The 27,969-nt window shown below is 59.1% G+C and overlaps 1 protein-coding gene across 6 annotated transcripts in view; it reads right to left on the bottom strand.

Annotated features, from left to right (window-relative positions):
• Window positions 1-113: 113 nt before the first annotated feature.
• The window catches only part of LOC133348278 (autism susceptibility gene 2 protein homolog), a 268,596-nt gene continuing 240,740 nt past the window's right edge, over window positions 114-27,969 (bottom strand). The window contains exons 7-19 of one of the 6 annotated variants that reach the window (XM_061561003.1): window positions 19,408-19,691; window positions 18,688-18,857; window positions 16,551-16,921; window positions 14,705-15,027; window positions 13,714-13,764; window positions 13,384-13,476; window positions 12,452-12,529; window positions 11,896-11,925; window positions 11,662-11,733; window positions 10,792-11,014; window positions 10,208-10,390; window positions 4,350-5,187; window positions 114-4,156 (exon numbers count right to left, since the gene is read on the bottom strand). In XM_061561003.1, coding sequence (XP_061416987.1) covers window positions 2,491-4,156; window positions 4,350-5,187; window positions 10,208-10,390; window positions 10,792-11,014; window positions 11,662-11,733; window positions 11,896-11,925; window positions 12,452-12,529; window positions 13,384-13,476; window positions 13,714-13,764; window positions 14,705-15,027; window positions 16,551-16,921; window positions 18,688-18,857; window positions 19,408-19,691 — 4,382 coding nt within the window. In that variant the 3' untranslated portion in view covers window positions 114-2,490. Of the gene's footprint in view, window positions 4,157-4,349; window positions 5,188-10,207; window positions 10,391-10,791; window positions 11,015-11,661; window positions 11,734-11,895; window positions 11,926-12,451; window positions 12,530-13,383; window positions 13,477-13,713; window positions 13,765-14,704; window positions 15,028-15,138; window positions 15,312-16,550; window positions 16,925-18,687; window positions 18,858-19,407; window positions 19,692-27,969 lie in introns of all 6 variants that reach the window. The other 5 variants (XM_061561002.1, XM_061561004.1, XM_061561006.1 and 2 more) reach the window with 5 other exon arrangements.

The following is a 27,969-nucleotide window of genomic DNA, read 5'->3' as shown; positions in this document are numbered from 1 at the left end:
GGGTTGCCTGGCTACCCTGGCTGGGTGTTCGGTCGTCAAAGGGCGCAGCAACAAACACGTGAGTAGGGTGGGACCGGGGGGGGGCGCACCAAACAAAGCATGCACGAGCCAAGCGTCAGTTTCAAAACGTACTTGTATTTATCCTCAGTATTTCTATAAGACAGTGATTCTTTACAGAAACGGTGGGGGGCGGAGGGGGGGCAGAGAGAGAGAGAAGGGACAGACTCTTAGAGGGTGTGGGTGTTAAGGTGGGAGGCGGGTGAGTGGGATTATGGGTAAAGTATATTTACACAGCACATTGGGAGATTTGACGAAGGTCAGATTGCATATAAAATATCAGAGTGTACAGAGTGGGGATGTGGGCATCGGGCACGCAGGCGACACAGAATTCGCCCGCCCACCTCCTGGTATAAATGTTCAACTTTACAGACATCCTTGAAAGACTTTGAGAAATACACATGATGATAAATAATAGCGATTTTAAATACAGGAAATACATTTTTTTTTCGTATTTTTTTGTGTCTCCTCGTTTTTTGTTTATTTAACCCCCCCCCCCGCCACTCGCTCCTCCCTCTCCCCAATTTTTACGCTTCACACTTGGGTAACACTTCTTCTCACCTTAGCGTACAAACGAGAAAAGAAAAGCGCTGCAACAGTTACAGTGAAATTCACAATTAACCCGAGAGCCGGCGTGCGTATAATGAAGCCACGCACTCCGCTTCAAAAAATACTCCCGTGTCGGAGATTGAAGCGGGCGAGGAGAGCCAGGGCTTGCCCGTGTGGGCCACGATCCGCGCACCGTCAATCCACCCGTCCGTCGTGTGCGTTGCTATCCGGTGACTTCCCGCCGTGGCCTCGCTCAAGGAATCTCACACAGATGCAGTAGATTCAAACAATCTGCCCCATGATGCTCCCAGCAGTCACAAAAGCCAGATCCAGACTAGATTCAATCCACCCCCCCACCCCTTTTCCCATCAGACACTGGCCAAACAAGACCCAGGCCAAACCCAGGCCAGATATAAGACCTCCACCACCAGACCAGACCGGACCCAGGCCAGACTCGGATAGACCCATAGCCCGACCCAAGCCCAGACTAGACCCGACAATGCCCCCCCCCCCCCCGACCCCAACTGGAGTAGACAAGGCCGCAACCGACCGACCCTCGGGGCCCCGTGTAGAGTGTGACGCCGCGCCTCGTGTCTCCCTTCCCGCCAAAGCGCGTGATGTTTTGCCATGGGTAATTAATTGATAATTATAGTATCGATAACAATAGCGACAACAAAAAGAAAAAAAAGAAACTAAAGCCACGTGTGTCGACTGCGGCAGACTCCGGCGGGACCACCGCCGCGTTGCAGGGACGAAGCCAGTTCCTGCCGTCGTGACGAAGCGAGAATGGCGCCGCACGGCATCGGAGAAGACAAAACATCCGCTCGTTTCTGAAATCGCTGGTGGGGGGAGGCAGCCGCCGCCACGGTCACGGCCGTCGCGCGCTCCGCTCGTTCCTCCGCGCCCTGGCGACCAGACCCACCCCCGCGGCCCGTGTTCCCGACAGACGGCCGATTATTCACGCCCTCCGCCGCTCGGGTTCACCGCGCGCGTCGCCACGGGGCTCGAGAAGCTTCAGCCCGTCGCCGTTGGGGAGGCCCCGGAGACGCCCCTCGCAGCGACTCGATAATCGCCGCGCAAAACGCATTCAATCTCTCTCCTCGCGCGACGAATTCCCACGCGGGCCGTCGTGGTTTTTGTTTTTTCTTTCTTTCTTCAAAATAAATATACGCTTCCATTTGTTGTAGATTTTTTTTTCGTTTGTTTGTTTTGTTTCTCATGGGGCCGAGAGGGTCTCTCTCTCTCTCCGGAGGCGATCGTCACCACAGCTTTGCGACCGTTCCTCCCCGGACTCCGTCGGACTTGCTCTCGAGTTCACCATCTCGGAATCTTGCCCCGCGGTTGCGTGCCCGTGGGGGTGGGGGGGGGGGATGAGAGGCGTGCGCGGGATGTGTCGTCTCCAATTGGCCATGCGATGTCCGGAAAAAATTCCGCGCGACGGGGGGAGACCGCACCTCTCGGCAGTCCCGAGGGCTCCCCACCCCGCTCCATCGTCGCGTCTCCACATCCGCCGAGACGTGCATGTTATTATTATCCTTATTAAAATGATATTATTCCTAACGGTATTAATTTTATATCATCATCATCACCACCATAATTTTTGCCTGCCGCCAAAGTGCACAAATAATTCCTGTCGGATGTGTAACTTATCAAGAGCTGAGCGTTCCTTAAATTAAAAGTCACGGATCTAGTTCCAACTTTGATGAACCTCACCGGCCTGCATCCGTTGCCGAACGGGGCCCGGCCCGCCCGCCGGCCGGCCGCTCGCACGGCAAAGCCGGCCGGCCGTGCCGGCCCAAGGCGAAGTTGGTGCGACGATCGTTATCCATTACACACGAAACTAAAACCTAACCGGCTCCGCTGGTGGCGGCGGCCGAGCGGCGCTCACCGCGCCTCCACCTCCTTGCGCGAAGGCGAGCGGTCGCTGGGCTCCCCCAGGGGCGTGAGCGCCGCGGGCTGCCGCGGGGACATCGGGTGCGACACCCCCGTGGGGATGAGCGGCGGGGGCCCCCCCATGGCGGCCGCCGACGCCGACGGCGGCTGCGGCTGCGGCGGCATCGGCGGCGCGAGCGAGGCGGGCTTGCCCCCTCCCGGCACGCCGCCGGGTCCGCTCAGGAAGCCGTTGTGCATGGCGTGCGGCAGGCCGGGCCTGGAGCCGGGGTAGTGCAGCGGGCCGAGCGGCGACAGGAAGCCCTGGTGGTGGTGCGGGTGGTAATGCGCGCCGGCGAGAGGGTCCATGCCGGCCGCGGCCACCGCCGCCGCGGCCGCCGCGGACGGGTTGCGCAGCGCGTGCTGGGTGGCGCGCGCCCGCTCCAGGTCGTCGCGGAACGACTGCAGCCTCTCCCGCTCGTCGCGCTCCGCCTCGCCCCGCCGCACCTCCAGCAGGTTGTTGTAGTCGTGCGGCTCGCGGTCCCGGTAGCTCTCGGCGCCGTAGAAGCCGCCGGCGGCCGCCGCCGCGGCCGCCACCGCCGCCGCGTGCGACGGCCCGGGGAAACGGTGCGCGCCCGGCAGGCCCGAGAGGTCGAGGCCCAGCCTGTAGGGGTCGCGGAACGCGCTGGCGTCCACCCAGGGCGGCGGCGGGTTCATCATGGGGTGGTGCTGCTGCTGGTGCTGGGGGGGCTGCTGCGGGTGGTGGTTGTGGTGCTGCGCATGCTGCGGCGGGAACCGCGGGTCGCGGCTCTGGAGGCCCAGGTGGGGCATGCCCAGGTAGTGGCCCTGGCCCACGCCCGTGGCCGCCGACAGCAGGCGCGTGCGGTCGAGCAGCGCCAGGTTGGAGGAGTGCGAGCCGCTCAGCATGCCGGAGCTGGGCGGCAGCGGGTGAGACTGCGGGGGCAGCCCGGCCGCCAGGTGGTGGTAGGGGTCGCCGGGACGGGCGCCCACGAAGGAGGCGACGCCGGGCCCCGCGCCGCCGCTGCTGGTGATGATGGCCGCGGCGCCCAGCGAGTGCTGCGTCTCGCTCTCCTCCTTGCGCTCCTCCTTGACGCGCTGCAGCTCGCCCAGTCCCGACACGAACGGCTGCGCCCGCCTCTCGGCGCCGCCGCTCTGTCGCCCGGACGCCGCCGCGGCCGCCGCGTCTGGCCCGCTCGGCCCGGGCAGCGCGGCCCCGTGGGGACGGCAGAACGGCGAGATGCAGCGGGCGCGGCCGCCGACCGCGGCGCCGCCGCCGTCGTCCCCGTTGCGCTTGTCGCCGTGGCTCTCGCGCGAGGACGGCGCCGCCATCGTCGCCTCCTTGGCCCGCGACTCGGCCGGGCCGACTCTCCCCTCCGTGGGCGATGTCGCCTCCTCCTTGGGCCGCGTCTCAAGGGACGGAGCGGCGGACGCCACGCAGGCGGCGAGGCCGTCTTTCCGGATGTCGGGGGGCGCCTCCCGGTCGCCGCCACCGCGGCCCGAGGGCCTGTCGGGCGGCTCGGGAACGCTGCCCTGGCGCTCGGGCAGGTCGGCGCGCGGTCGCTCGGCCTCCCGCAGTCCGTCGTAGCCGGGGAAGGGAGGCGTCCGCGACGTCGCCATGGGCGACGGCCGGCTCGGGATGCGGCCGCGCTCGCAAGCGTCCCTGCCGGGGTGGGGCGGGGGAAGTGAGAGGGGGGGCAAAGCGGGGGAGAGGAGGGGGGGCAAACGACGCCATGCCATCACTCGCCGTGCATCACATACTCATCACTGCAGTTATATTTATATCAGCGATTTAATTTAGATTCAAATCAATTGAACCACATCACCATTTCTGAAGTAACGGCCATTATTTTTACCTTTCTCTCTCCTTGTCATCCTTGCTGAAGCCAAGGTCACGTTTTTCGACGTCTCCTCTCTCCTGATTGGCCAGCGTGGGCAGGCCGATTCTCTCCCTCTCCGGGAGGGCCATGGGCGGCGGCGCCGACCCACGTTCCCTCTCGTGATTGGCCAGCGAAGGGCGCTCCCTGTCGTGATTGGGCACGGCGGACGACCTTTCCCTGTCGTGATTGGCCGGCTGCGAGCAGCGCTCCTTCTCGTGACCGCGTTCCCTCTCCTGGCCGTGCTCCCTCTCTCCGTGGCCGGGGAACGGCCGCTCCCTCGCCTGCGCGGGGATCATCTGGCCTCTCTCGCGCTCGGCGTTGGCCGAAGAGCTGCGCTCCCTGTCCGGCGCGCCGGCCGGCTGCGCCCTCTCCCTGTCCGCGCCGACGAGGTGGCCTCCCCGATCTCTGTCCGCGCTCGCCGAGTGGCTGCGCTCCCTCTCGTGGCCCGACAGGCCGCCGTTGCGCTCCCTCTCGTGAGCCGTGCTGCTCGCCGCCGCGGCCGCCGCCGCCGCCGCAGCCGCCGCGGCCGCCGCCACGGCCGCCGCGTTGCTGCGCTCGCGGTCCTGGCTCCGCTCCCGCTCCCTCTCGCGCTCCCTCTCGCGCTCCCGCTCCCTCTCGCGCTCCCTGTCCCGCTCGCGCTCGCGCTCCTGGCTCGCCGAAGAGCTGCGCTCGGGCGCGTCGCCCGGCTTGGGCCAGGGCGGCGGCGTGGGGAAGGAGGGCGGCGTGCGGTGCAGCCGGTTCCACGGCTCGTGGGGGTTCGAGAAGCCCGGGAAGGGCGGGCCCTCCTTGGCGCCGAACAGCGCGCTGCTGGAGGCTGCGGGAGGCCACAGAGGAAGGGACGGAGAGACACGCACGTGATGGGGATTTCTCTTAGCGATGAGCAAGTGGTGATGCGTGCTTCATCTATACTCGGATTGAAAGTCGGTGCGCTGGTGCAGGAGTTTGGCGACAGCGTCGAGCATATCGTGTGGTGTGCTGCGGTAGGGTGTGGTGCGGTGTGTGCCGAGGTGTGGTGTGATGCCGTGCGGTGTATTATCACGTGTTGTGCTGTGTCAATGTGTAGTGCGACATTGTGCGGTGTGATCCTCTGCCATGTGTTGCTGTGTACATCGTAATGCTGTGCGATATGTTGCTGTGTACGGTGTGATGCTGAGCGATTGTTGTGTTGTACGTACATTGTGTGTGGTGTGTGACGTGTTAATGTGTGTACGGTGTATTGTGTGTGGTGTGTGACGTGTTAATGTGTGTATGGTGTATTGTGTGTGGTGTGTGTCGTGTTAATGTGTGTACGGTGTATTGTGTGTGGTGCGTGACGTGTTAATGTGTGTACGGTGTATTGTGTGTGGTGTGTGACGTGTTAATGTGTGTATGGTGTATTGTGTGTGGTGTGTGTCGTGTTAATGTGTGTACGGTGTATTGTGTGTGGTGCGTGACGTGTTAATGTGTGTACGGTGTGTTGTATTGTGTGTGGCGTGTGACGTGTTAATGTGTGTACGGTGTATTGTGTGTGGTGTGTGACGTGTTAATGTGTGTACGGTGTATTGTGTGTGGTGTGTGATGTGTTAATGTGTGTACGGTGTATTGTGTGTGGTGTGTGACGTGTTAATGTGTGTACGGTGTATTGTGTGTGGTGTGTGACGTGTTAATGTGTGTACGGTGTGGTGTGTGTGGTGTGTGACGTGTTAATGTGTGTACGGTGTGTTGTGTGTGGTGTGTGACGTGTTAATGTGTGTACGGTGTATTGTGTGTGGTGTGTGACGTGTTAATGTGTGTACGGTGTATTGTGTGTGGTGTGTGACGTGTTAATGTGTGTACGGTGTGGTGTGTGTGGTGTGTGACGTGTTAATGTGTGTACGGTGTGTTGTGTGTGGTGTGTGACGTGTTAATGTGTGTACGGTGTATTGTGTGTGGTGTGTGACGTTTTAATGTGTGTACGGTGTATTGTGTGTGGTGTGTGACGTGTTAATGTGTGTACGGTGTGGTGTGTGTGGTGTGTGACGTGTTAATGTGTGTACGGTGTATTGTGTGTGGTGTGTGACGTGTTAATGTGTGTACGGTGTGGTGTGTGTGGTGTGTGACGTGTTAATGTGTGTACGGTGTATTGTGTGTGGTGTGTGACGTGTTAATGTGTGTATGGTGTATTGTGTGTGGTGTGTGATGTGTTAATGTGTGTACGGTGTGTTGTGTGTGGTGTGTGACGTGTTAATGTGTGTACGGTGTGGTGTGTGTGGTGTGTGATGTGTTAATGTGTGTATGGTGTGGTGTGTGTGGTGTGTGATGTGTTAATGTGTGTATGGTGTGGTGTGTGTGGTGTGTGATGTGTTAATGTGTGTACGGTGTGGTGTGTGTGGTGTGTGACGTGTTAATGTGTGTACGGTGTATTGTGTGTGGTGTGTGACGTGTTAATGTGTGTACGGTGTGTTGTGTGTGGTGTGTGACGTGTTAATGTGTGTATGGTGTATTGTGTGTGGTGTGTGACGTGTTAATGTGTGTACGGTGTATTGTGTGTGGTGTGTGATGTGTGTACGGTGTATTGTGTGTGGTGTGTGATGTGTTAATGTGTGTACGGTGTGGTGTGTGTGGTGTGTGATGTGTTAATGTGTGTACGGTGTATTGTGTGTGGTGTGTGTCATGTTAATGTGTGTACGGTGTATTGTGTGTGGTGTGTGTCGTGTTAATGTGTGTACGGTGTGTTGTGTGTGGTGTGTGACGTGTTAATGTGTGTACGGTGTATTGTGTGTGGTGTGTGACGTGTTAATGTGTGTACGGTGTGTTGTGTGTGGTGTGTGACGTGTTAATGTGTGTACGGTGTATTGTGTGTGGTGTGTGACGTGTTAATGTGTGTACGGTGTATTGTGTGTGGTGTGTGACGTGTTAATGTGTGTACGGTGTGGTGTGTGTGGTGTGTGACGTGTTAATGTGTGTACGGTGTGTTGTGTGTGGTGTGTGACGTGTTAATGTGTGTACGGTGTATTGTGTGTGGTGTGTGACGTTTTAATGTGTGTACGGTGTATTGTGTGTGGTGTGTGACGTGTTAATGTGTGTACGGTGTGGTGTGTGTGGTGTGTGACGTGTTAATGTGTGTACGGTGTATTGTGTGTGGTGTGTGACGTGTTAATGTGTGTACGGTGTGGTGTGTGTGGTGTGTGACGTGTTAATGTGTGTACGGTGTATTGTGTGTGGTGTGTGACGTGTTAATGTGTGTATGGTGTATTGTGTGTGGTGTGTGATGTGTTAATGTGTGTACGGTGTGTTGTGTGTGGTGTGTGGCGTGTTAATGTGTGTACGGTGTGGTGTGTGTGGTGTGTGATGTGTTAATGTGTGTATGGTGTGGTGTGTGTGGTGTGTGATGTGTTAATGTGTGTATGGTGTGGTGTGTGTGGTGTGTGATGTGTTAATGTGTGTACGGTGTGGTGTGTGTGGTGTGTGACGTGTTAATGTGTGTACGGTGTATTGTGTGTGGTGTGTGACGTGTTAATGTGTGTACGGTGTGTTGTGTGTGGTGTGTGACGTGTTAATGTGTGTACGGTGTGGTGTGTGTGGTGTGTGATGTGTTAATGTGTGTACGGTGTGGTGTGTGTGGTGTGTGATGTGTGTACGGTGTATTGTGTGTGGTGTGTGGTGTGTGATGTGTGTACGGTGTATTGTGTGTGGTGTGTGATGTGTTAATGTGTGTACGGTGTATTGTGTGTGGTGTGTGTCATGTTAATGTGTGTACGGTGTATTGTGTGTGGTGTGTGTCGTGTTAATGTGTGTACGGTGTGTTGTGTGTGGTGTGTGACGTGTTAATGTGTGTACGGTGTATTGTGTGTGGTGTGTGACGTGTTAATGTGTGTACGGTGTATTGTGTGTGGTGTGTGACGTGTTAATGTGTGTATGGTGTGTTGTGTGTGGTGTGTGACGTGTTAATGTGTGTACGCAGTGGCGGCTCGTCAATAGAGGGCGCAGGGGCGCCGCCCCCATCAATATTCAAGAAATATACATAAACAAAATTTATATAAAAATACATAAATAAAATTTTTTTTTCATACGATGTGCCGGCTGGTAGTAAGAAAAGCATCAGCATTTAATAAAAACTGGCTTTAATCGGTCAACTATTTTCTATGTTTTTCAATGTGTTTCATGCGGGGCGCCGGACAAATGGATGTCTATGTGAGACTTTAAATTTTCGGACAGCATGTGACCTGAAGCTGGTCTCTAATTGGTTTCTTAAAGATTCTCTTCGGGGCGCAAGTCGTTGCGTCCCTGGCCAATCAGAATTGGATACATGTTATTTTATCCAATCTGATTGGTTCTCGTCACCTGTCATTCAAATTTACGCTCTGGGCCACTACTGCGAGTGCGCAGGCGACACCACTTTGACACTTGCTAGGCTGATCAAATTTTTTGTGTAAACAATGGCAGCAGTTCATCCAAATTCTGTAATTTATTTACAAAAAAACCCTTTCACAAGGCTTTCGCTGGAAGAAATAAAAAAGATAAAGGATCTCGGACCGGACCAACCCGATTTACAAATCCAGCAGCAGGCCAGTGACAAAGGACGAAGCTACACACGAAGCTTCACCCGCGCTTGTTATGAGAAACAGAGGTGGCTGGCTGGATGTGATGTTAGCAATTCTCTTTTTTGTTTTCCCTGTCTTTTATTTCAAAGTGTCGGCACTGAAGTTTTGTGGACAACGACGGGGGTAAGAGACCTCAAACATCTCTCTGACAAATGCAAACGTCATGAAAGTAGCCGCAGCCATATTGATAATAGCATGAAACTAACGTTTTTATGTTCAAGTAGGAAACATGCTTTTTGGTACTTTGGTCTGAAATGTATATAAAAGAGAAACATTTATGTTCAAGTAGGAAACATGCTTTTTGGTACTTTGGTCTGAAATGTATATAAAAGAGAAACATTTATGTTCAAGTAGGAAACATACTTTTTGGTACTTCTTTTGGTCTGAAATGTAAATAAAGATCATCAAAATTTATATTAAAGTAGTCAAAATGGTTTTTGGTACTGCTTTATATTTATTTGCCCCCCTCAATAAAATAAAAAAAATGCGCCCCCCCAAAAATAAATATCACCAGCCGCCACTGTGTGTACGGTGTATTGTGTGTGGTGTGTGACGTGTTAATGTGTGTATGGTGTGGTGTGTGTGGTGCGTGACGTGTTAATGTGTGTACAGTGTATTGTGTGTGGTGTGTGACGTGTTAATGTGTGTACGGTGTATTGTGTGTGGTGTGTGACATGTTAATGTGTGTATGGTGTGGTGTGTGTGGTGCGTGACGTGTTAATGTGTGTACGGTGTATTGTGTGTGGTGTGTGACGTGTTAATGTGTGTACGGTGTATTGTGTGTGGTGTGTGACGTGTTAATGTGTGTATGTTGTGGTGTGTGTGGTGTGTGACGTGTTAATGTGTGTACGGTGTATTGTGTGTGGTGTGTGATGTGTTAATGTGTGTACGGTGTATTGTGTGTGGTGCGTGACGTGTTAATGTGTGTACGGTGTGGTGTATTGTGTTTGGTGTGTTGCTGAGTATAGCATGATGCTGTGTAGTGTATGGTGTGTTTGGTGTGTGGCGTGGTGTGTGCAGTGTGGTGTGTTGGGTGTTGCTGTCTGTATAATGTGCTGCTGCTGAGTGCGGCGTGATGGTGCACCCGTGTGACGCATTGCTGTGTGCGTGGCGTATTGTGTACGGCGTGCTGTGCGCGCGCGCTGTGACGCTGATGCTGCTGTGTTGTCATACGCATGGCATGACGCAGCGTGACGTACTGCCGTGTGCGCGCGTGCGTGGGGTGTGCGTGCGCGCGGTGTGTGGTGCGTTTGCCGCGCGGTGCGTCATTACCGAACGTGTTTTGGAACGGTGTTGCCCTATGTAGTGCAGCTCTGTGCAGCGCGGCACTTTGCAACCACAACGACGGAAAGAAGGCGTTCTCACCCAGCGTGGGGTTCCCCAGGCCCCCGAACGCGCTCGTGCTCAGGTTGCCGAGTCCAGTGAATCCGCTCGGCCGGCCGAAGGGGTCCACCGCTGGTGGTGGGGGTGGGGGGGTGAGGGGGGGGTGGGGGTGGTGAGGGCAGGGACAGGCGCGGGGGCGGCGAATCACACGGACGCGAGCGCGGCTACCGCGGCGACGCGCGAGAGAGTGGGCCACGTGTGCCGGCGTCGCGCTCCAAATTTGCCATCGTTTGAAAAATGACCCCGAGATTCCGCAATTGGGTAAAACCAAAGAGCGACATCGGCTCCTACTGGCCGACTACACCCGCCCGTGAAACACAGCGCCGACGTGGCCTCCCTTCGCGAGAGAATTGCTGCTGTGAGAACGGCACGAACACCAAACGTTTCCGACGGTCGCTGTCCTTGTCGTTGCTGCTACTGCAGTTGTTGTTATTACCAGTGGGCGACACAGGGAGGTGGCGGGCAGCACTCACCGAGGTGACCGGGTGGGCTGAGGAAGCTGTTGTGTTGCGGGGGCGGCACACCAAAGGGGTTCGCCGGAGGCCCGCCGGGCGTGGAGAAGAGAGCGCCGGGCCGTGCCAGGTCGGCAGGGTGCGGGTACCCGGGGAAGAGCCCCGGGATGCCGGGCCGGCCGGCGGGGCCCAGCAGCTCAGGCTTGAGGCCCAGGTCCAGCTTGTGAGGGTCGCTGTGCAGCGCCTGCACGGCGGGTCAAGAGGTCGAAGGTCAGGCAGGACTCGTTTGCTGCAATAGCCCCTTAATACTAAGTGTGAACGTAACGTACGAGCGTAACATAACGTCCGCGTGCGAATAGGTTTTACGGCAAGTGGTGTAACGAGAAGCGTACGTCTCGGAATGGCGCTGGCTCTGCGTGCGTCGCGGCTCCCTCGTTAATAATTCAACTCGCGCGCTTTATTTGGAAGTAAAAGATAGCCCGCGGACGCACAACGTCACCCAGGCAGGGCTTGGCCGTGCGGGGGAAGGGACCGCCGCTATCATTCATCGTCCAGCCGTAACGCCGGCCGGAGGCGCGTCGGTAATTTTCCCCACAGGGATCGCGCGGCACGGCGAGTGTCAAGCGATCTGTTACCTCGTGCCGGTCGGTGCGGCGAGTACACGGAACGCTCCCGGCTACCCACAACCCTGCGTCGTGCGAACACAGCACAACAACGCAGCGCCGCGGATTTCTATGCGGCGTCTAAACATAGCCTGGACTTGAACATGGGCAGGGAGTGCTCGTGGGGAGCGGGGGGGGGTAAGAGCGAGGAGAGGGCATGGGCAGGGGTGTAGAGACTCTGGGGACAGCGGCGTCAAATCTAGACGTCTATTTAAACGGCTGCGCTGACCTTGGCTTTCTGCTGCTGGTGGTAAATGAGCCAGGCGATATGCACGTGGGCAGCGCACCACTTGCCAGGCTTCTGCAGGCGACACGCACGCACGCACACACACACAGCAAGGCGAGCAACGTTAAACCTCAACTCGACAATGGTGGGCGCGTGCACTCCCCCCTCCCCCCACCGCGTGGCGCGACAGTCGCGCGAGCGAGCGGTGCGGTGCACAGCGACGCGAGAGCGGCTCACCTTGAGCGTTTGTCTAAACGGATCCGTCAGCTGTCGGGGGGTGGAGGGGGGTGGGGGAACGTAGGGGAGGGAGGAGAGAAAAGGCGACGGTTAAAGCGCATCAGCCGCTCCGCTTGGCCCGGTGCGGGCGTTGTAATTCGTGAGGCTCGTGCGTGCAAATACGTGGGGGAGAGGTGTTGCAGCGGTTAGCGCGCCGCTCTACGAACCCGGTGACCCGAATCCGATTCCCGCTCACGACCAACAACAGCGACGATCTGAACCGGTCCTGGGCCTCCCCAAGGTCGACTCATCCTTTAAAGGTTATACACTTGGTGCGGTGTGTATGTTGAACTTCTTTCACACCGTACATAGCCAACCGTGCTTATCGTCTCTTGTTGAGACAAAGGCAGCCGGGCACGGTGTTGGCAACCCAACACCCTTGCCCCCTCCTGTGCTGTGCCGGCCTTCACAGGTGCTCGCAAACAGCACTTGCCCCGAGAGTCTGTTAAGGCTTCAGGGGGGATCTTTGTCTGTATTCTGTGCGTGCTGTCACCCCGTGCGGGCTGCGAACTCTTACCCGCGGGTCCTTGGTCAGCAGGCTGTGTGATGGCAGCGACCCCGCCCGGCCCGGGCCTACGTCCATCGGACTTGCCGTCTGCGGAGGGGTCACACACGGGGTCACGCGGTTGGTTCTGGGCTGCGCATCGTCCGTCTCCTCCTGGGTCAGGGCGTGCGTGCGGGAGCCACGAGGCCACAAACGAGAACCCCGCTAACGGCAGCCGCGCACAACCGGGGGCAGCAAACTCGCACCGCCCGACAAATAGCGAGAGGTGGGCAAACAACATTCACATTACTAATTACCGGAGGAAATGTAATTTAGATACGAATGACCAATTACTTTGCGCTGTGTAATTCGGATACCAATTACAAATTACAAACGTAATGAAATTACGTGTAATTGAGATACCGTCCGTCTACGCAACCAATCAGGAAACGGGTAACCCGACCCAAGCAGACAATCGGAGTGCGTTTTGCTCGGCTGCTGCCGACGCAAGGCGCTCCCCGAGTGGCCGACCGAATGATGCGGTCGCAGCAGCGGGGGCGGCCCTACTTCCGTTTGTTTTTTGTATTCATTTAAAACCAAAAAAACGGGTTTCCGTGTTTTTCCGCCGCAGACCCTGGGTCTTGAACGCATTTATTCGAGATGTCGCGCGGCGGCAGCCGGCGGCCGAGGGGGCGGGAGGGGCGGGGGGGTTGGTGATTACGGAAGGGAAGGAAGGAAGGAGATTTCACTCGGTATTGATTTTTCTTAAATTGCGTTGAGCCCGGGGCGCGGCAAATGCAGTGAAGCGCGCAGCTCGCGGCGAGCGGGGCGGTCGTCGTGCGGGATCACGGTTGTCGGGACGGCGATTCGGAAAGCCAAGACGGAACCAAACAAAGGGAAGGGGCGGTAGAGCGGAGGGAGAAGGGGGGGGGGGCGTGACAGGGGGAGGGTGAGAGACCCCGCACCTTGGGCTGGAAGGCACCCTGCAGCGAGCCGAAGTGAGCAGGCGGGAAGAGCGGTGGCATTGCAGGGATGCTTGAGTGGTAGGGCGGGAAAAACTGCGAAACACAGGGAGACGGCGGCAGCAGCGGCGGTTAACCAACCCGGCCGCGCCGGCGCCATGCGCAAAACCACGGACAGACGCGCGGCGGCCACCGCCGCCCACGGCGCCACTGCCGCTTCCACGTGCCGTGCGCCGGCACGCGCGGGGGAAGAGGAAACGTTTTTTGGTCCGAGCGATCGAGTTCAGAGTTCAAACGTTGGCGTCGGCAGGGACGGGAACAAGGCGAACTTACGCTCGACGGTCGGTAAAAGGGGCTGTCCAACTTGGCGGGGTACTTGTCGAACTGCAACGAGACGGAGAGAGGGACAACACACGGGTCAGCGTCCGCCGGCGCGTTGCGTTTAAAGGGAATACGTTCATTACAGATTAACTATATATATAAAAAAACTACAAATAGATGCTTTATTGGAATTGAAACGGCAGTTAATCCTCAAGTATATTTTTCCATGAGCAAAACAAGAGAGCGCACTTGCAGCTAATGAGCAAATTTCAAAAACAGCGGCGGTGACGAGTGCCATGCCGGTCGAACCGTCAGGACGCAACAAGTGACTCGGCGACTCGGACACACACAGACACACGCACTAACACGGACACACGCAGACACACGCACTAACACGGACACACGCACTAACATGGACACACCACACTCACTCACTCGTATAACCACTGACTCACACCCTGCCTTAAACCCAGATGGCAGAGACACACACACTCACTCACTCGTATAACCACTGACTCACACCCTGCCTTAAACCCAGACGGCAGAGACACACACACTCACTCACTCGTATAACCACTGACTCACACCCTGCCTTAAACCCAGACGGCAGAGACACACACACACAAAGATACACAGACACTGACACAAACCCAGACACACACTGACATAAACCCAAAACACACAGACACACACACAAAGGTAGATGCAGACAATGACACAAACCCACACGCGCCCACACACAAACACCAACACCACTAAGCAGTCTCTCTCACAGCATCAGCAGCAGTCACGTGGGCCACACGCGGCCACGCTCACAGTTTCACTCAGGGGCTGCCCCTCGCGCGCCAGCGAGAGGAGGGAACCAGAAGATGGGGGAAATGGGGCGGTTGGGGGGGGGGGGGCAGGTAGGGAATGGGGTTAGGGGGGGCGGAGGGAGCGGAGGGAGCGGAGGGAGCGGAGGGAGGGGTGTTTTACTTATCCAGCCCAGACAGGGGGCACACACCAGCGTCGGGATGGGCGGGGGAGGGGGCATGGGGCCCCCCGGCAGCAAAGCGGCGGCCGTGGCGCCTGGCGCGAGGGCGGGCGGGATGGCGCCCGGGAATGGGGTGAACGTGTGCTGGTGGGTGTGCTGGTGCGTGTGCTGGTGCTGGTGAAACTCGGCGCGGTAGTACGGCGGCGGCGGCGGCGCCGGCAACGCGGAGGCCGGGTGCTGCGACGGCGGAGGGGGGGGCGCTGGCCCCCCCCGGTTGCCCGCCGAGCCGGCGCCGCCGCCGCCGTGCGCCGCCAGAAAGCGGCTGTTGAGCTCCTGGCGGAGGAGCTCTGGGTCTGCAACAACAAGAGGCACACACGGGGCGCCCCGCGCGGGCACACGGGCACCGGCAGCCGTGAGCAGCGGCGACCGCGACGGTAGAGAGTAAAACTAAGAAGGGCATTCACCTTGCACTCCCGATCCGGGCAGCTAAGGCCCAGCTGAGGAGGAGGCAGGTGTGATGCGATTGGTGGAGGTGGAGGAGGAGGAGGAGGAGTCGGGAAATAGCCAATCAGAGTCTCCAACTGGCGCTGGTAGTACACGATTGGCTGGAGGTAGGCTAGTGGCAGGCTGGCGTGATCTGAAGACACAACAAGACGCGCAGCAGCAGCAGCAGGCAGCAGCGGTTACTCCTCCACGCGCGCTCGCTGGCCCACGCCGCCAGCACTCAGCATGCCCGGCGAGCCTGCAATTTCAGCGCCCGCCCGCTCGCTCGTTCCGTCGGTTCCAAATTCTTGGTTTGTCTTAAAACATTTAAGCGTTGTTATTATCAGAGGGCTTCGCGTGGCCACGTTGGCATTGGAAATTTGCCCAAAGGGACGGACCGGCGGGACGGTGGGTGGGGGGCCTTGGTTCGAATAGAGAGATAACAGTCGCACCGCGATATGGTGGCGGCGGCGGCGTCGTGCGCCGTGGTTGCAGGCTCTCCGGCGGTGGTGTGTGTGGTCACTCCGGCACGCGGTATATATATATATGTTGATATGTTCTCATGGTGTCATTACCATCGCTTCTTGATACTTCTTATCAACATTTCAAATGCACGATAAAAACACTGCCCAATCAAAAATCCAAACTCATTCAACGACTTAGGCCGAGATTATTCGGTTGTTCTCTTCCGTAAACGGTGAAGGTTATTATTATTTTTTAAATGTCTCTGTTACATATTTTACGTTTTATGCATGCGGCCTCCTCCTCTCCTCCACCGACACGATTCGAGCCAAAAACGTGAAATACCGAGGTTCAATTAGAGCGGCGCGTGGCTCGTGGCTCGTGTACCGAGTTCACGGCAGTGTCTTTAAACGCTAGGCGACCGCACGGTCCCGCAAGGGAGACACGCTACTCACACACAAGGCATCGTAAAATCACAACCGTGGCATCGCATCCAACAACAGCCCGCTACATCGGTACATTTAATCACATATTGGATAATCGGGCATGCGCTAAAATTGCGCTCTTAAAATGACGGCAATCTCACAAACGACTTCTGCAATAAACTAAACGTAAAGAAATTTTCCTCGCCAAATATCAAGCACCCACCCCTCGGCCTCCCTCCTTCGCCCCCCCCCCCACCCGGAGCCGTCGCTCACACAGCGCGAGCAAAACGCGAGCGTCTCGGCTCGCGGTGCCACTCGACACGAGCACCCGCAGCAGCTTGCGCGCGAGCGCAGCGTCGGCTCGGACAGCTGTGGCACGAAAATACAAATTATCTCGGGGGAACCCCGCGCTCTCTCGCCCAGCATCCCGGCCACGCAGCCGCCCCCTAAACGCGCGTCCGCAACCTCCGACCCGGGCCCCGCTCGGCCCGCTCGGGGAGACTCACCTGGCGAGTAGGTGGCCGGGTTGGAGGGGTGACCGGGCACGGGCAGGGCGGGCGACGGGAGCGGGGCCGTGGGGGGCGGCGCGAACATTGCCGCCGCGGGGTGAGGCGCGTGAGGGTGCCTGAGCGGGGGCGTCGGGCAGCTGTGAGGCGAGAAGTCGGCCAGGTGCGGGTGGCCGTGGGGGTGGCCGTGCGGGTGCTGGTGGGCGTGCTGGCGCGTGGGCGGAGCGGCGTAGCCCTGCGCCAGCCCCGGGGGGTAGCCCGGGTAAGGCAGCGAGAGGGAGGGCGTGGGCGTGTGGCTCGGCGTGGGCGTGCGGTGGTGCGCGTGGGCGTGCGCCGGCGGGGTCAGGTACTTGAGCGGGGTGCTGCTCCGGCTGCTGCGCAGACGCACGGGTGGGGGGAGGGGTGGGGGGGGGGTCAGGCGGCACAAGCGCGGCTCTCACGGACTCGTACGCACCCGCACGCACCCACACGCGCTCATCCACCCACACGCGCTCGGGATACGAGCGAGTGTGCGTGCAGGTACACGCGCACATCGCGCGAGACGTTATTCAAAGCAAAACACCCTCACCACTTTCATCGTCAGCTTCACGGTCATCGTCGTCGTCGCCATCCGCGCAGCCTGGTAACATCACACTGCGTGCTCACGTTTCGACAACCGCCCAGAGCAAAGACGGCGCTGCACGTTCAGTCACGGCGGCGGAGCCCCGAACACAACTGGGATATCTCACCGAGATGTCTCGCGCAAGCCGGTGGCGGCCAATCACGGCGCACTGACGCATCTTCCCAGCAACCTAAGCCGCCCCCCACCACTTAAACATCGTTTTAGTAAAACCGACACCGTGAGAGGACGTCGTTTCGTGGCGCACGGCGGGGGGGGGGGGGGGGGGCTGGGGGCAGGGGTGTTGGGGGGGGGCGGCTGTCGTGCGGCATGATGTTTCCGCTTCTCGGACGGTGAGCCTCTAACGCGGGGTGGGCGGCGAAGCGGGGGGCCGCTGGGGTCTTAGCGGAGACGGCTCGGGAGGGCCCGCCCCCCGCGGGATGAATCCGATTGTCGTCGCTCATTAAAGCTGCACGAGCGCCAACGAGGACACACGTCAGACCACGTCGCACGCAAGCACGCAAGCACGCACGCGCGTGGCGGCGGCACTGACGCTGAGAGGGAAGTGGGAGAACTCTCGCGAGGGCATCTGCCAGGGCTGTTTGAGCAAAAGCGGCTCTCGATTGCGAGAGCGAGCGCGTATCAATCCTGCTCTCCCAAGTCGCCCGCACACCCGCCCGCACGCGCGCTGGCACGCGAGAGAGAGAGAGGCGGCCGCCGTTTTCCCCTCCGCGGTTTGCAGATTTAGTTAGAGGCCGCCTTTTCAAGTGAAGAGCCGACTGCACCGAGAACTGAGAACTCAACGAGGGAGACGTGAAGCAGATTACGACGACGATGCATAAAACGTCTGCGCTGGGCTGGGAGCCGCTAGGCAGGGTGGGGAAGGAGGGCCGATTACCGGTGAGGGGACATCTCGGAGGTGGCCGTGTGTGCAGCAGCAGCAGCCGTAGGATCTGGCGGAGGGTGGAGGGAGTTGGCAGCAAGGGGATGGCGCTAGCAGCGAGAGAGGCGCTGCGCACTGTATGCGTTCTCTTTACTTCTTCCTCTCGCGGAGGGCTATGCCGCCAGCAGCAGTTGCGCAAGCAAGCAACTGCAGGGCTGCCCCTTTACCCTTTTTCTCAATTTTAAACGGCCACGCAAGAAGAGCCTGTAACGTGTACACCTGTGTTCTTCGTTGCAAGGCCCGCGGGGCCACTGGTGGCCCCTGGTGGCCTTCAGCGCGGGCCTTGACGTGGCAGCCCCCAAAACACCCCCCATCGTCGTGCTGCTGTCAAACCCCCAATGGTTTCAAATGTGCGGCAGCCCTCCCACTGATGATGTCTTATTGGCGAAAGTGTCCCCCCACTCCCCACCGCCCCTCCCCCATCTCCGCCCCCCACCGCCCCCACCACCCCCCCACCGAAAATTAGTGAAGAATAATACTGGACTGGTGTACACCCAAAACCATCACCCTCGCCCGCTCGGCTTAAGGGCCGACTGAGCGACGGGCCGCTGACGTCACCGAAGTCAGCGTCGGCGGGGCACAGCCCCGGGGCGCACCTCTTGGAGTTGACGCTGCTGATGCCGCTGCTGTACGCCGGCTGCGGCCTGGACTGCGCCTGCGGCTGGGGGTTGCTGGACGGCCTCGACTGAGGCCGCGGCTGCGGAGGAGTGGCGAGGCGGGCGGGGGTGCTGGCCGCCGACTGGGGCACCGCGCTGGCCGTCTGCGTCTGCGAGAAAGGAGGCGGACGACGGGGGTTGGGGGGGTTGAGGGTGACCGTCAGGAGAGAAGGAAGGAAGGCTCACCGGCTCACCGACTCGCCGGTGAGTGTGTGCAGAAATAAGCGCAGGGCCAAACATAACACGACAGTTTTTTTTTTCTTCGTGCAGTCATTGGCGACCGGGTCGAGACCATCAACTCACCACTCTATTTAATCACAACTCAACAACTCCGCCTACGTGTGACTCTATCGGCGACTATGCGGGCAAACGGGTGCTTACGAACCTACGGGTTTCTGCGCAAGCCCATGGAGAGATTTCTAATATGGGAGCCTGCGGTTGTCAGCGTAAGGTCTGCGAGTCCGTGTGAGACTACGGAATCTCCACTGCTTGGGGTTTACGGGTCTCTGTTGGCCAAAACCATCGACTCAATGGGGGGGGGAGGGGGCGGCTGCTCGATGCCGGGATCTTAACCCGAGCCCTCGGCGGCGGCGACAGTGCCGCCCCCCCCAGGCCGCACGAGGGCCAGGACCAGGGCGACGAGTCGGCGGAGGGCCTCACCGGCGTGAGCGAGGGCTGCCGGAGCTGCGGCGGAGGCAGCTGGGGCTTGGGCTGCGGCGTGCGCCGTTCGGCGCCGGCGTGGCGCGGCGTCGCCGGGGCCCCGGAAGGGGGGACAGCGGCGGCGGCGACGACGGCGGCGGCGCTGGCGGGGGGGGCCGGGGGGCTCGGCAGGCTCTCCTTGCTCTGCTCCTGGCTGCGCGCGAGGCCGGACACGTGGGGCCTCGCGAGCCTCAGCGGCTCCCCGGCTCCACCGGCGGCCCCCGACAGGCCGTTGACGCACCCATCTGCAGACAAAGGTCCCGTACCCCGCCCTGCGGCCTTGAGAGACTGCTCGTGGCGAGTGCCGTCATGGCGCGCGTAGGGGTAGGGTGGCCAGCACCACGCGCGGCCACGTCTCCCTAGCGGCGATGTTTACGCAGCGCGCCGGGTACTCGTCTAAGGTCGAGCCGACCTAGAGGAGGCCCTGGACCGATTGAGATATTTGCCACTATTATTATTGGTCGTGAGCGGGAACCGAATTGGATGGTCAACGCGTGTCAGCAGAGTATTTTGACCTCCGTAGAATGCTATCAATTGTGTTGACCCACCTCCCATTGTTTAACCCACCAGCCCAACTGGAGTGAAAACCGAGACCTTGGCTGTGTGAGCATGGAGGGGGGGGGGGGGGGGTAGGGAGGAGTCGTTATTCCTTGCACGGTAATTGTACCCTGGGGTTCAGAATCAGAATCATTATTTCGACTGGAGGAATCCAATGAGCTTTTTCACAGATGTGCAGTAGGGTCGGGTAAGAACGTTGCAAAAACAAACAGTACAAAAACACGATAGGAGTCCAAGAAAGGTAAACAAATCACCCAAACACACACAAAGATGACACTAAACCATCCCCATCATTCCAGGCAAAGCCCACTGTGGTATTAACTTATTTTTCAGATGCAACCTGGCCACAAATTGATAGCTCAACAACAAAGTGACTTATCAATCGAAATAATCTCAATGCACGTTCCGAAATAATAACAACAATATTAACATCAAAACACCCTCGCCGTACTCCCAAAGCCATCATCCTAACCGCGACTGGTCGTCATGTCCGGTAGTCTAGCTGGCTTCTCCTCATCTCGCAGACACCGGACGGCACACGGGGAGGGAGATCACGAGGTGACGACCTCCTCTACGAGCGGGCGATGACGGAGCCGTCGCCCCTCACGTACGCCGATGCTGCTGCAGCGGGAAGGCACGGACGGTAACGGCTCTCGGAACTCAGCTCACGCCGATGAACTCACGCTCCGCACTAAAGAATAATGCCCCGCGGAGATTATGACGACGAGGTTCGATTTCGCAGAACCTGGCTGGCCCTGCCAGAGACGAGATCGTCGGTGGAGCCTGTGATCGCCACTGAGAATCGGGGGGCCACTAAATCCAAGCAAACCGGCCTGGCGGGGCGCGCTGTGCCCACCGGGCTCCCCGGCGGTGGATCTTTCGTGTTTCGCCCGTCAACCTCCGCCCAATGTCTGCGTCCAAGACACTTACGCTAAAGAGATCCGCCAACAAACAACGCCGCCACCGGCCGGCGGGGGAGAAGTGTAAACACGCGGCAGCCCCACGGCGGCGGCAGCCCCACGCGAGCGTCCATCGCTACCGCAGCGCCTCTCAACTAGGGGCCAAACACGGAGCGAGCAGCTGCCCCCCGGCGAGCGGGCGCACCGGTAGGATGCGCCCGCGTGTGACCGCGCCGCGTCGACATTCCGGCCGGGCACGCTTTCCTTCTTCGCTCGTTTAGCGAACACAGAAACCAAATAATTCTACTGCTCGCCCGCCGCGGCGTGTCGTCTACATTTTTAATACCGAACTAGCCGCCTGGGAAACACGACCCCCCTCGCCGGCGCGAGCACGTCCCGCCGGCGATTCGGGGACGGGGCGAGCCATGGAGACGAGCTCGTGAGCCGCGCCGTTTGCAGACTGACTACCCATAAAAATATTCGCCCGAGCAAAATATCAGGCGGGCGGTAGCGTCCCCCGAAACCCGATTTGCCGCGGCTCTGTCCCCCGACCCCCGCCTCTGGCGAGCGGCCCGAAGCGGGCGCGGAATGCGAACCGGTATTGTCGCCACGAACAAAGGCGACGGGATCCTGGGGCGCAGACAAACGCGGGCACGCGGGGCGACTCGGGGAAGCTTTGATGTCCCCGTAACGAGCGCCGGACTGCGCGCAAACGCGACCGGCGAGGGCCTCTGTGCTGGCGTCTAAGCCCATGCTCCACCCCTCCCCCCCCACCGTGCACGCTCTGTCCTCCCCCTGCTCTTGATTTGCGCTCCTTTTGCCTCGGTGCTGCGAGCAGTCAGGTGGAGAGACGGAGGGAGGCGGCGGGGGCGGACGGCGGGTGCAATCGCGACTTCTGAACTCGGATGAAAGGTGGCAGTTTTTCTTCGATTTTCTCCGCTGTTCCGCATTCGTCAAGGGCGGCCGTCCGTGTTGTCTCAGCGGACAGCACGGCTCATGGAAATCGATCTCGCCAATCCCCGACCCGATCTTTATGTCCGCGAGATTTTTTTTGTTTGTTAATTATACTTTTTGACTTTAACTCTGGAGTGTAACATAAAAAAAAACATTTTCTTTCCGAATTCCGCTCGTCGATCCCTTAATGGCCGTGGACCGTGGGATGTTCACGCTCCTGGGGGCAAGTGAACGAGCAGAAACGACCGTACAAAAACACAGAACCATACCTCAATAAATAAATAACGCCGCCTGCTATTAAAAGCGGCGCTGGGTCTCTTAGGTCCTTGTTTGTTTGCGGGAGAACAGCTAAGCAGCCATGTTTGCTACATCAATTTGTTTGAACAACTGACTCGAGCAGACCTCAATTAGCTTTTAGCAAATATTGATTTTCCCATCAGAAGTGGTGCTCGCCGCACGCACCACACGGACGGGCGAGAAAACGAACGGCCCCAGCGAGCGGTCGCCCTGCCACTCGGCGCTTGCTCGCCCGCCCACTCGCCCGCCCAATGGCCCCACTCGCCCGCCCCGGCTAAGACCCAGGGGAGTCGGGGGAGATTTGAGAGAGACAGGAAGGAGACGGGGTAACTGGAAAGAGACTGGAGAGAAAGATGAGAGGGAGAGCCTCAACCAAGACTGGAGACTGTGGGGGGGACTTGAAGGAGACAGAGCGAAAGAGAGTGGAGCAAGAGAAAACAACAAGAGGGGAGGACCAGAGAGAGATGGGAGGGAGAGACAACGCAGAATGGAGACTTCAAGAAGACTGACGACGTTTTAGGGGAGGAGGCTCAGGGGAAAAGAAACTGGAAAGAGACTGTGGTGAGATTCCAGCGAGACCGGACGGGAATTTCTACAGGAGGCTGGGAGCTGGCCAGAATCCGGGGGGAGCCACGCAACGACGCCCCCCACCCCCCCCCCCAGCTTGTCTCCTGAACAATGCCCAGACTGGGGGGGGGGGGTGGATGTCTGTGAGAAGCCAATTACACGACGTCTGAACGTCGAGCGGGCAGCAGACCCCCGCTCGGTGGCGGTCGGTCGAGAGGATTACACGCGGCTAATCCCGGCGATGAAGCGACCACCGCTGCAAACGCTGAAAAGGCCCTTTCAGAAGAGAACGAGATAAACGGCCTTGGCTAAACACAAGTAATGTCATTACAATGAAGCCTGCAGTTCTTGGAGAGAGAAGAGAGAGAAAGAGAGAGAGCGGGGGGAGGGGGGGGGGGAAGTGGGAGTGGGATCGGCGGACAACGAGGAGGGACACGGAGACAGACAAAACGAGACGGAGGGGGAGTTGCGGAGGAGAGCGAGGGGCTTTAGAGAGCTAGCGGCAGCCACAGTGAATGGCTCCATTGTTGTCCCGGTGAAAGAGAATTCCCCCCTCGCCCGCCTCCCTGAGAAAAAGAAAAGAAAATTAAAAGCAACCAGCCAGCCTTGGCGGCAATCAGGGGGCAGCGCGATCGTTGCGAGCTGCGGTTTTTGCTCGCTTCATCGTGTGCCACTTCCCAAGAGTAAAAATAAAACAAGGGCCAGTGCTAGGCACGGCCGTGACTCCCTGGAGACGGTGGCCTCAGAACAAGGCTGGGTGGCGTCATCGGTGAGGGCCCGATCCTCCGCTCACGCAATCTCCACCTTTCGCCGTCACATCGCTCGTACGAGCCCCTGCCCGCGGCGACCCGTTTAATCGCCGAGCGATGCAGGAGCTCAGCCGAGCCATCTCCATGAGCTCCGAGCCAGCCGGCCACCTCCGCTTATAAGAACTGCAATGGTAACGGCCCTGGCGGTTAATTGCCCATCGCCACCAACCGTGCGATCGTAGCCGACGGACGGGAGTCCCCAGTCCCTGTAGCGTCACGGCGCACGGTCCAGCGCGGTGCGAGCGGTGCACGCGCAACAAGCAAGCGACGTGCGGCGTGGGGTCGGTGGAGTCGGTGGGGTCGAGGGGACCGCGTTTTCACCGGAGGTGGTGTAAACAAAAAAAAACCACGGCACGAGCTGTGGCGTGCGGTCGGTACGTGCGCGGCGAGATGCCACAACGGCGGCTGCTGCCTTCGTCACCGGGCTGGGTCCCCCCCATCTGTTACTAATTGCTTTGTTTCCGTAAATGTGCTCGTTGGCCTAACCCAGAAATGGCATGATAATTAGCCCCGGCCGTGCCTAGAATCCATCCCGTGTCTCCCGCTGATGGTGCCTGCACCGCGCGCCTTTGATCAACACAGGCCGCGCTAATTATTTACAACGCAACCGCCAATTAATTGTTCAAGGCTCATTACGATTAAATTAGAGGAGTAATTAGGCATGCAAGCCTTGTTTTGGGCCGCAGTGCGGTGCTTACCAAAGCCATTACCATCGCCTTTGATGTGGAAATAACGCATGCCACAGGAATTTCAATCAGACCCGCGCCGTGGTGACATCATTACCCAGGGGGAGGAGAGCGAGGCCGGCGGTGGCACCGGCTAGAGTCCCTCCACCCCCAAAACCCGCCGTACGGCACGGCAGCCGCCACCGCGTGGCACCACGGGGCAAGCTGCACAATGACCCCACTGCAAATTCGCTGTGGTACAAACACGCAGCTGGATAAGCAGCGAGTGGCACAGGAAGCGAGTTGCAGCATCACACAACTTACGGTGTCCGCCCCCAAGCGCACGGCCATCCCAACGCACAGTGCCGGAAGAACCCAACTCCGAGCTATGAAACCAACACAGTACCGGATCTAACACACAGCTCTGGACCTAACACACAGCACAGACCCAACACACAGCACCGGACCCAACACGCGGCACCACTTCCCGTAGACCCGGCCCCCACTCCGGCCTCATCGCACGAGGGCGGGCCGCCGTTGGGTACATGCACAGGCATGCTGTCCTGGGGGGGGGGGGTGTTTTCCCTGCCGCAGAGCAGTGCGGCCGCGCGCCCACCGCTCTTCCCTCTAAGAGGTGCGAGCACGAGTAGCAATAACAACAACGGGGCAGTCGATGCGTCACGCCGTTCGTGTTCACGCCGCCATTAATCGTGGCGCGGGGGGCGGGGGGGGGCTTCACACCGCCCCACGATGTGCTGAAAAAGAGTGTTCCGCTAAAGTGACCGTGCCGGAAAATGCAAAATGCAATAAATAAATAAATCCAATGCTCCAATCGACCGGCGGGTATCGACCGGCGCCACATTAAGCTGCTCGGACGTGGAGTGCGCGAGAATCTCGCCATGATGAAGGTGGTAGCGGTCCAGAACGCATCGCGATGTCTGATGATGAATAATAATAATGACGATGATGACGCTGCTGCTGCTGCCCTTTGTTTCCTCACCGCCCCCCCCCACATCCGGCAAAGCCTCTCTTGGAGGGCCTGCCTCGGGATGTTTCGCCAATTCCACGACCGAGTGCCTTGGCTTCGTGAGCAAGGAAACGCGAGAACCCGGAGAAACCCCACACAACGCACGAGGCTGTCACAACGCCGGGAGCTCTGCACGGTCACTTTCAGGATTGCTGTAACCGCTATCTCCTGGGCACCTGGCAACACGCGGCTATCATACAACACGCGGCAAGCCCTGGAGGTCACCCATCCAAGTCCTAATTCCTAACCAGGCTTAAAACCTGCATGCTTTTTGATATCTATGCAACATCGGGCTCATTAGGGGCACCTTGGCCACGTTATCGTTAGAAACCGTTGCAGAAAATGCGCTGCAATGCCCCTTCACCAGCATCCACACGGCATGCACGCATCAGAATATTTATTTACACTGGAAGAATCCGATGAGCAATAAAGCTCTTTTTCGCAGATGTCCAGATCTTCTCATGGACGCAAACTCCATGCCGCCACTGCCGGCAGCAACAGCGGCACCAGGAGGGCACATTCAGGATGAGAACGCCGGCAGACCGAGGACGGCACTACGTTCACGGATCCGTAAACGTGACTCACCCCGCAGGCTACGCGTTTTGGGCCACATTGCCCGGTGGGTGACAAAACAAAAACCAAACCCCACCGCAGGCACGGAACGGAGGGCACGGAACGGAGGGCACGGAACCGAGGGCACGGAATGGAGGGCACGGAACGGAGGACACGGAACGGAGGGCACGGAATGGAGGGCACGGAATGGAGGGCGTGGAACCGAGGGCACGGAACGGAGGGCACGGAACGGAGGGCACGGAACGGAGGGCACGGAATGGAGGGCACGGAATGGAGGGCACGGAATGGAGGGCACGGAACCGAGGGCACGGAACGGAGGGCACGGAACGGAGGGCACGGAATGGAGGGCACGGAACGGAGGGCACGGAACGGAGGGCACGGAACGGAGGGCACGGAACGGAGGGCACGGAACCGAGGGCACGGAATGGAGGGCACGGAACCGAGGGCACGGAACGGAGGGCACGGAACGGAGGGCACGGAATGGAGGGCACGGAACGGAGGGCACGGAATGGAGGGCACGGAACCGAGGGCACGGAACGGAGGGCACGGAACGGAGGGCACGGAACCGAGGGCACGGAATGGAGGGCACGGAATGGAGGGCACGGAACGGAGGGCACGGAACGGAGGGCACGGAACCGAGGGCACGGAACGGAGGGCACGGAACGGAGGGCACGGAACGGAGGGCACGGAATGGAGGGCACGGAACGGAGGGCACGGAATGGAGGGCACGGAACCGAGGGCACGGAACGGAGGGCACGGAACGGAGGGCACGGAACGGAGGGCACGGAACGGAGGGCACGGAACGGAGGGCACGGAACGGAGGGCACGGAACGGAGGGCACGGAACGGAGGGCACGGAACCGAGGGCACGGAACCGAGGGCACGGAACCAAGGGCATGACTCCCACGGGGGGGGACGAGGCGGGCAGATGACGCCCGGTCGCTGGTCGACTTTCGTGATCGCCAAATCTCGCCGCGCCACCCGGGATAAGATAATAATAAAGATACAAACACGTGTGCCCGGTCCGCCTGGCACCGGCTCAGGAATTATGGATTGTCATTAGCGGCAGGGTGGCGGTGGCGGAGAAGGGAGCGTGGTTTATTTGGCACGGTCAAAGACGATGGATGTGCGGCGGCAGCGGCGTTATTACTGTCATTACCCTTGTTCTTGTTGTGCCGATGGTGGCGAGGATTATACATTTTTTTATTCATAGCCCGTAACGAGAGCTGGCCATGGCGTGCGTGCCTCGGTTCTCGCCAAGGCTTGGCCAGGCACGAGCCCCCGTTGCCCAACTCGGGACCTAACCCCTGGCAAAATTTTACTTTTGAAAATACGCCCCCCCCCCCGCCACCCCGTCAGCACCACCCCTCCCCCACCCGAAGATCCCCGAGCCAAATCCCCGTCCCAGGAATGAGTGCAACGCGAGTCGTGCGGGGCGCCACGGGGGCCGGCAGCGGCGTCACGGTGCCGTGCGCTCGCGACGGCGGGGGAGGGGAGTCCTCGGCTTCACACGCACGGCGTCCCCTGCCGCAAACGACGAGCCGTTCAATTACAAATCACGCTTCACAATTAAAGAGCACCATATTTCTGTTCTGCGATAGATAAATGGCGTCGCATTTGAAGCCGTCTTTGTTTCCGTTCGTGTATTACATTGTGTGCGTGTGTTGGCTGTGTGCGTGTGTTGACTGTGTGCGTGTGTTGACTGTGTGCGTGTGTTGACTGTGTGCGTGTGTTGGCTGTGTGCGTATGTTGACTGTGTGCATGTATTAACTGTGTGTTGCCCGTGCGTGATAACTGAAAGGGAAAAAAATCAACTGCCCTAGAAATCTGAAAGTTCGGGGAAAACTTAAAGAGAAATTTGAACAAGGCCCTGACGGCAAGCGCACGGCTCACCAGCACGCGCCCCGGGTGAGGTCCACGAGAGCGCTCACGGCGACTAATCTCTCTCGTGCTCGGAGCGACATTCTAGCGACGCTGAAGCCACGCGAGCTGCGAGCGAGCGTTACGAGGAGTGAGGCAGAGAGTTCCTCCGGGGCGTGCATCGAGAGGGCCCGAGGAGAAAGGCGGCAGCGTCGTGATGCTCCCTCGTTGTGCCTTACTCCGCGAGGACGCAGACTTCTCAATCAGGGACGCGCTCAGTTGTCACCGCGCGAGCTCGCCCAGGGACAGCCTCAC

The sequence above is a fragment of the Lethenteron reissneri genome, chromosome 27 (assembly GCF_015708825.2).
Source record: "Lethenteron reissneri isolate LAM-NWPU_2019-01 chromosome 27, ASM1570882v1, whole genome shotgun sequence".
Lineage (NCBI taxonomy): Eukaryota > Metazoa > Chordata > Hyperoartia > Petromyzontiformes > Petromyzontidae > Lethenteron > Lethenteron reissneri.
This window is presented reverse-complemented; position numbering and strand designations above follow the sequence as displayed.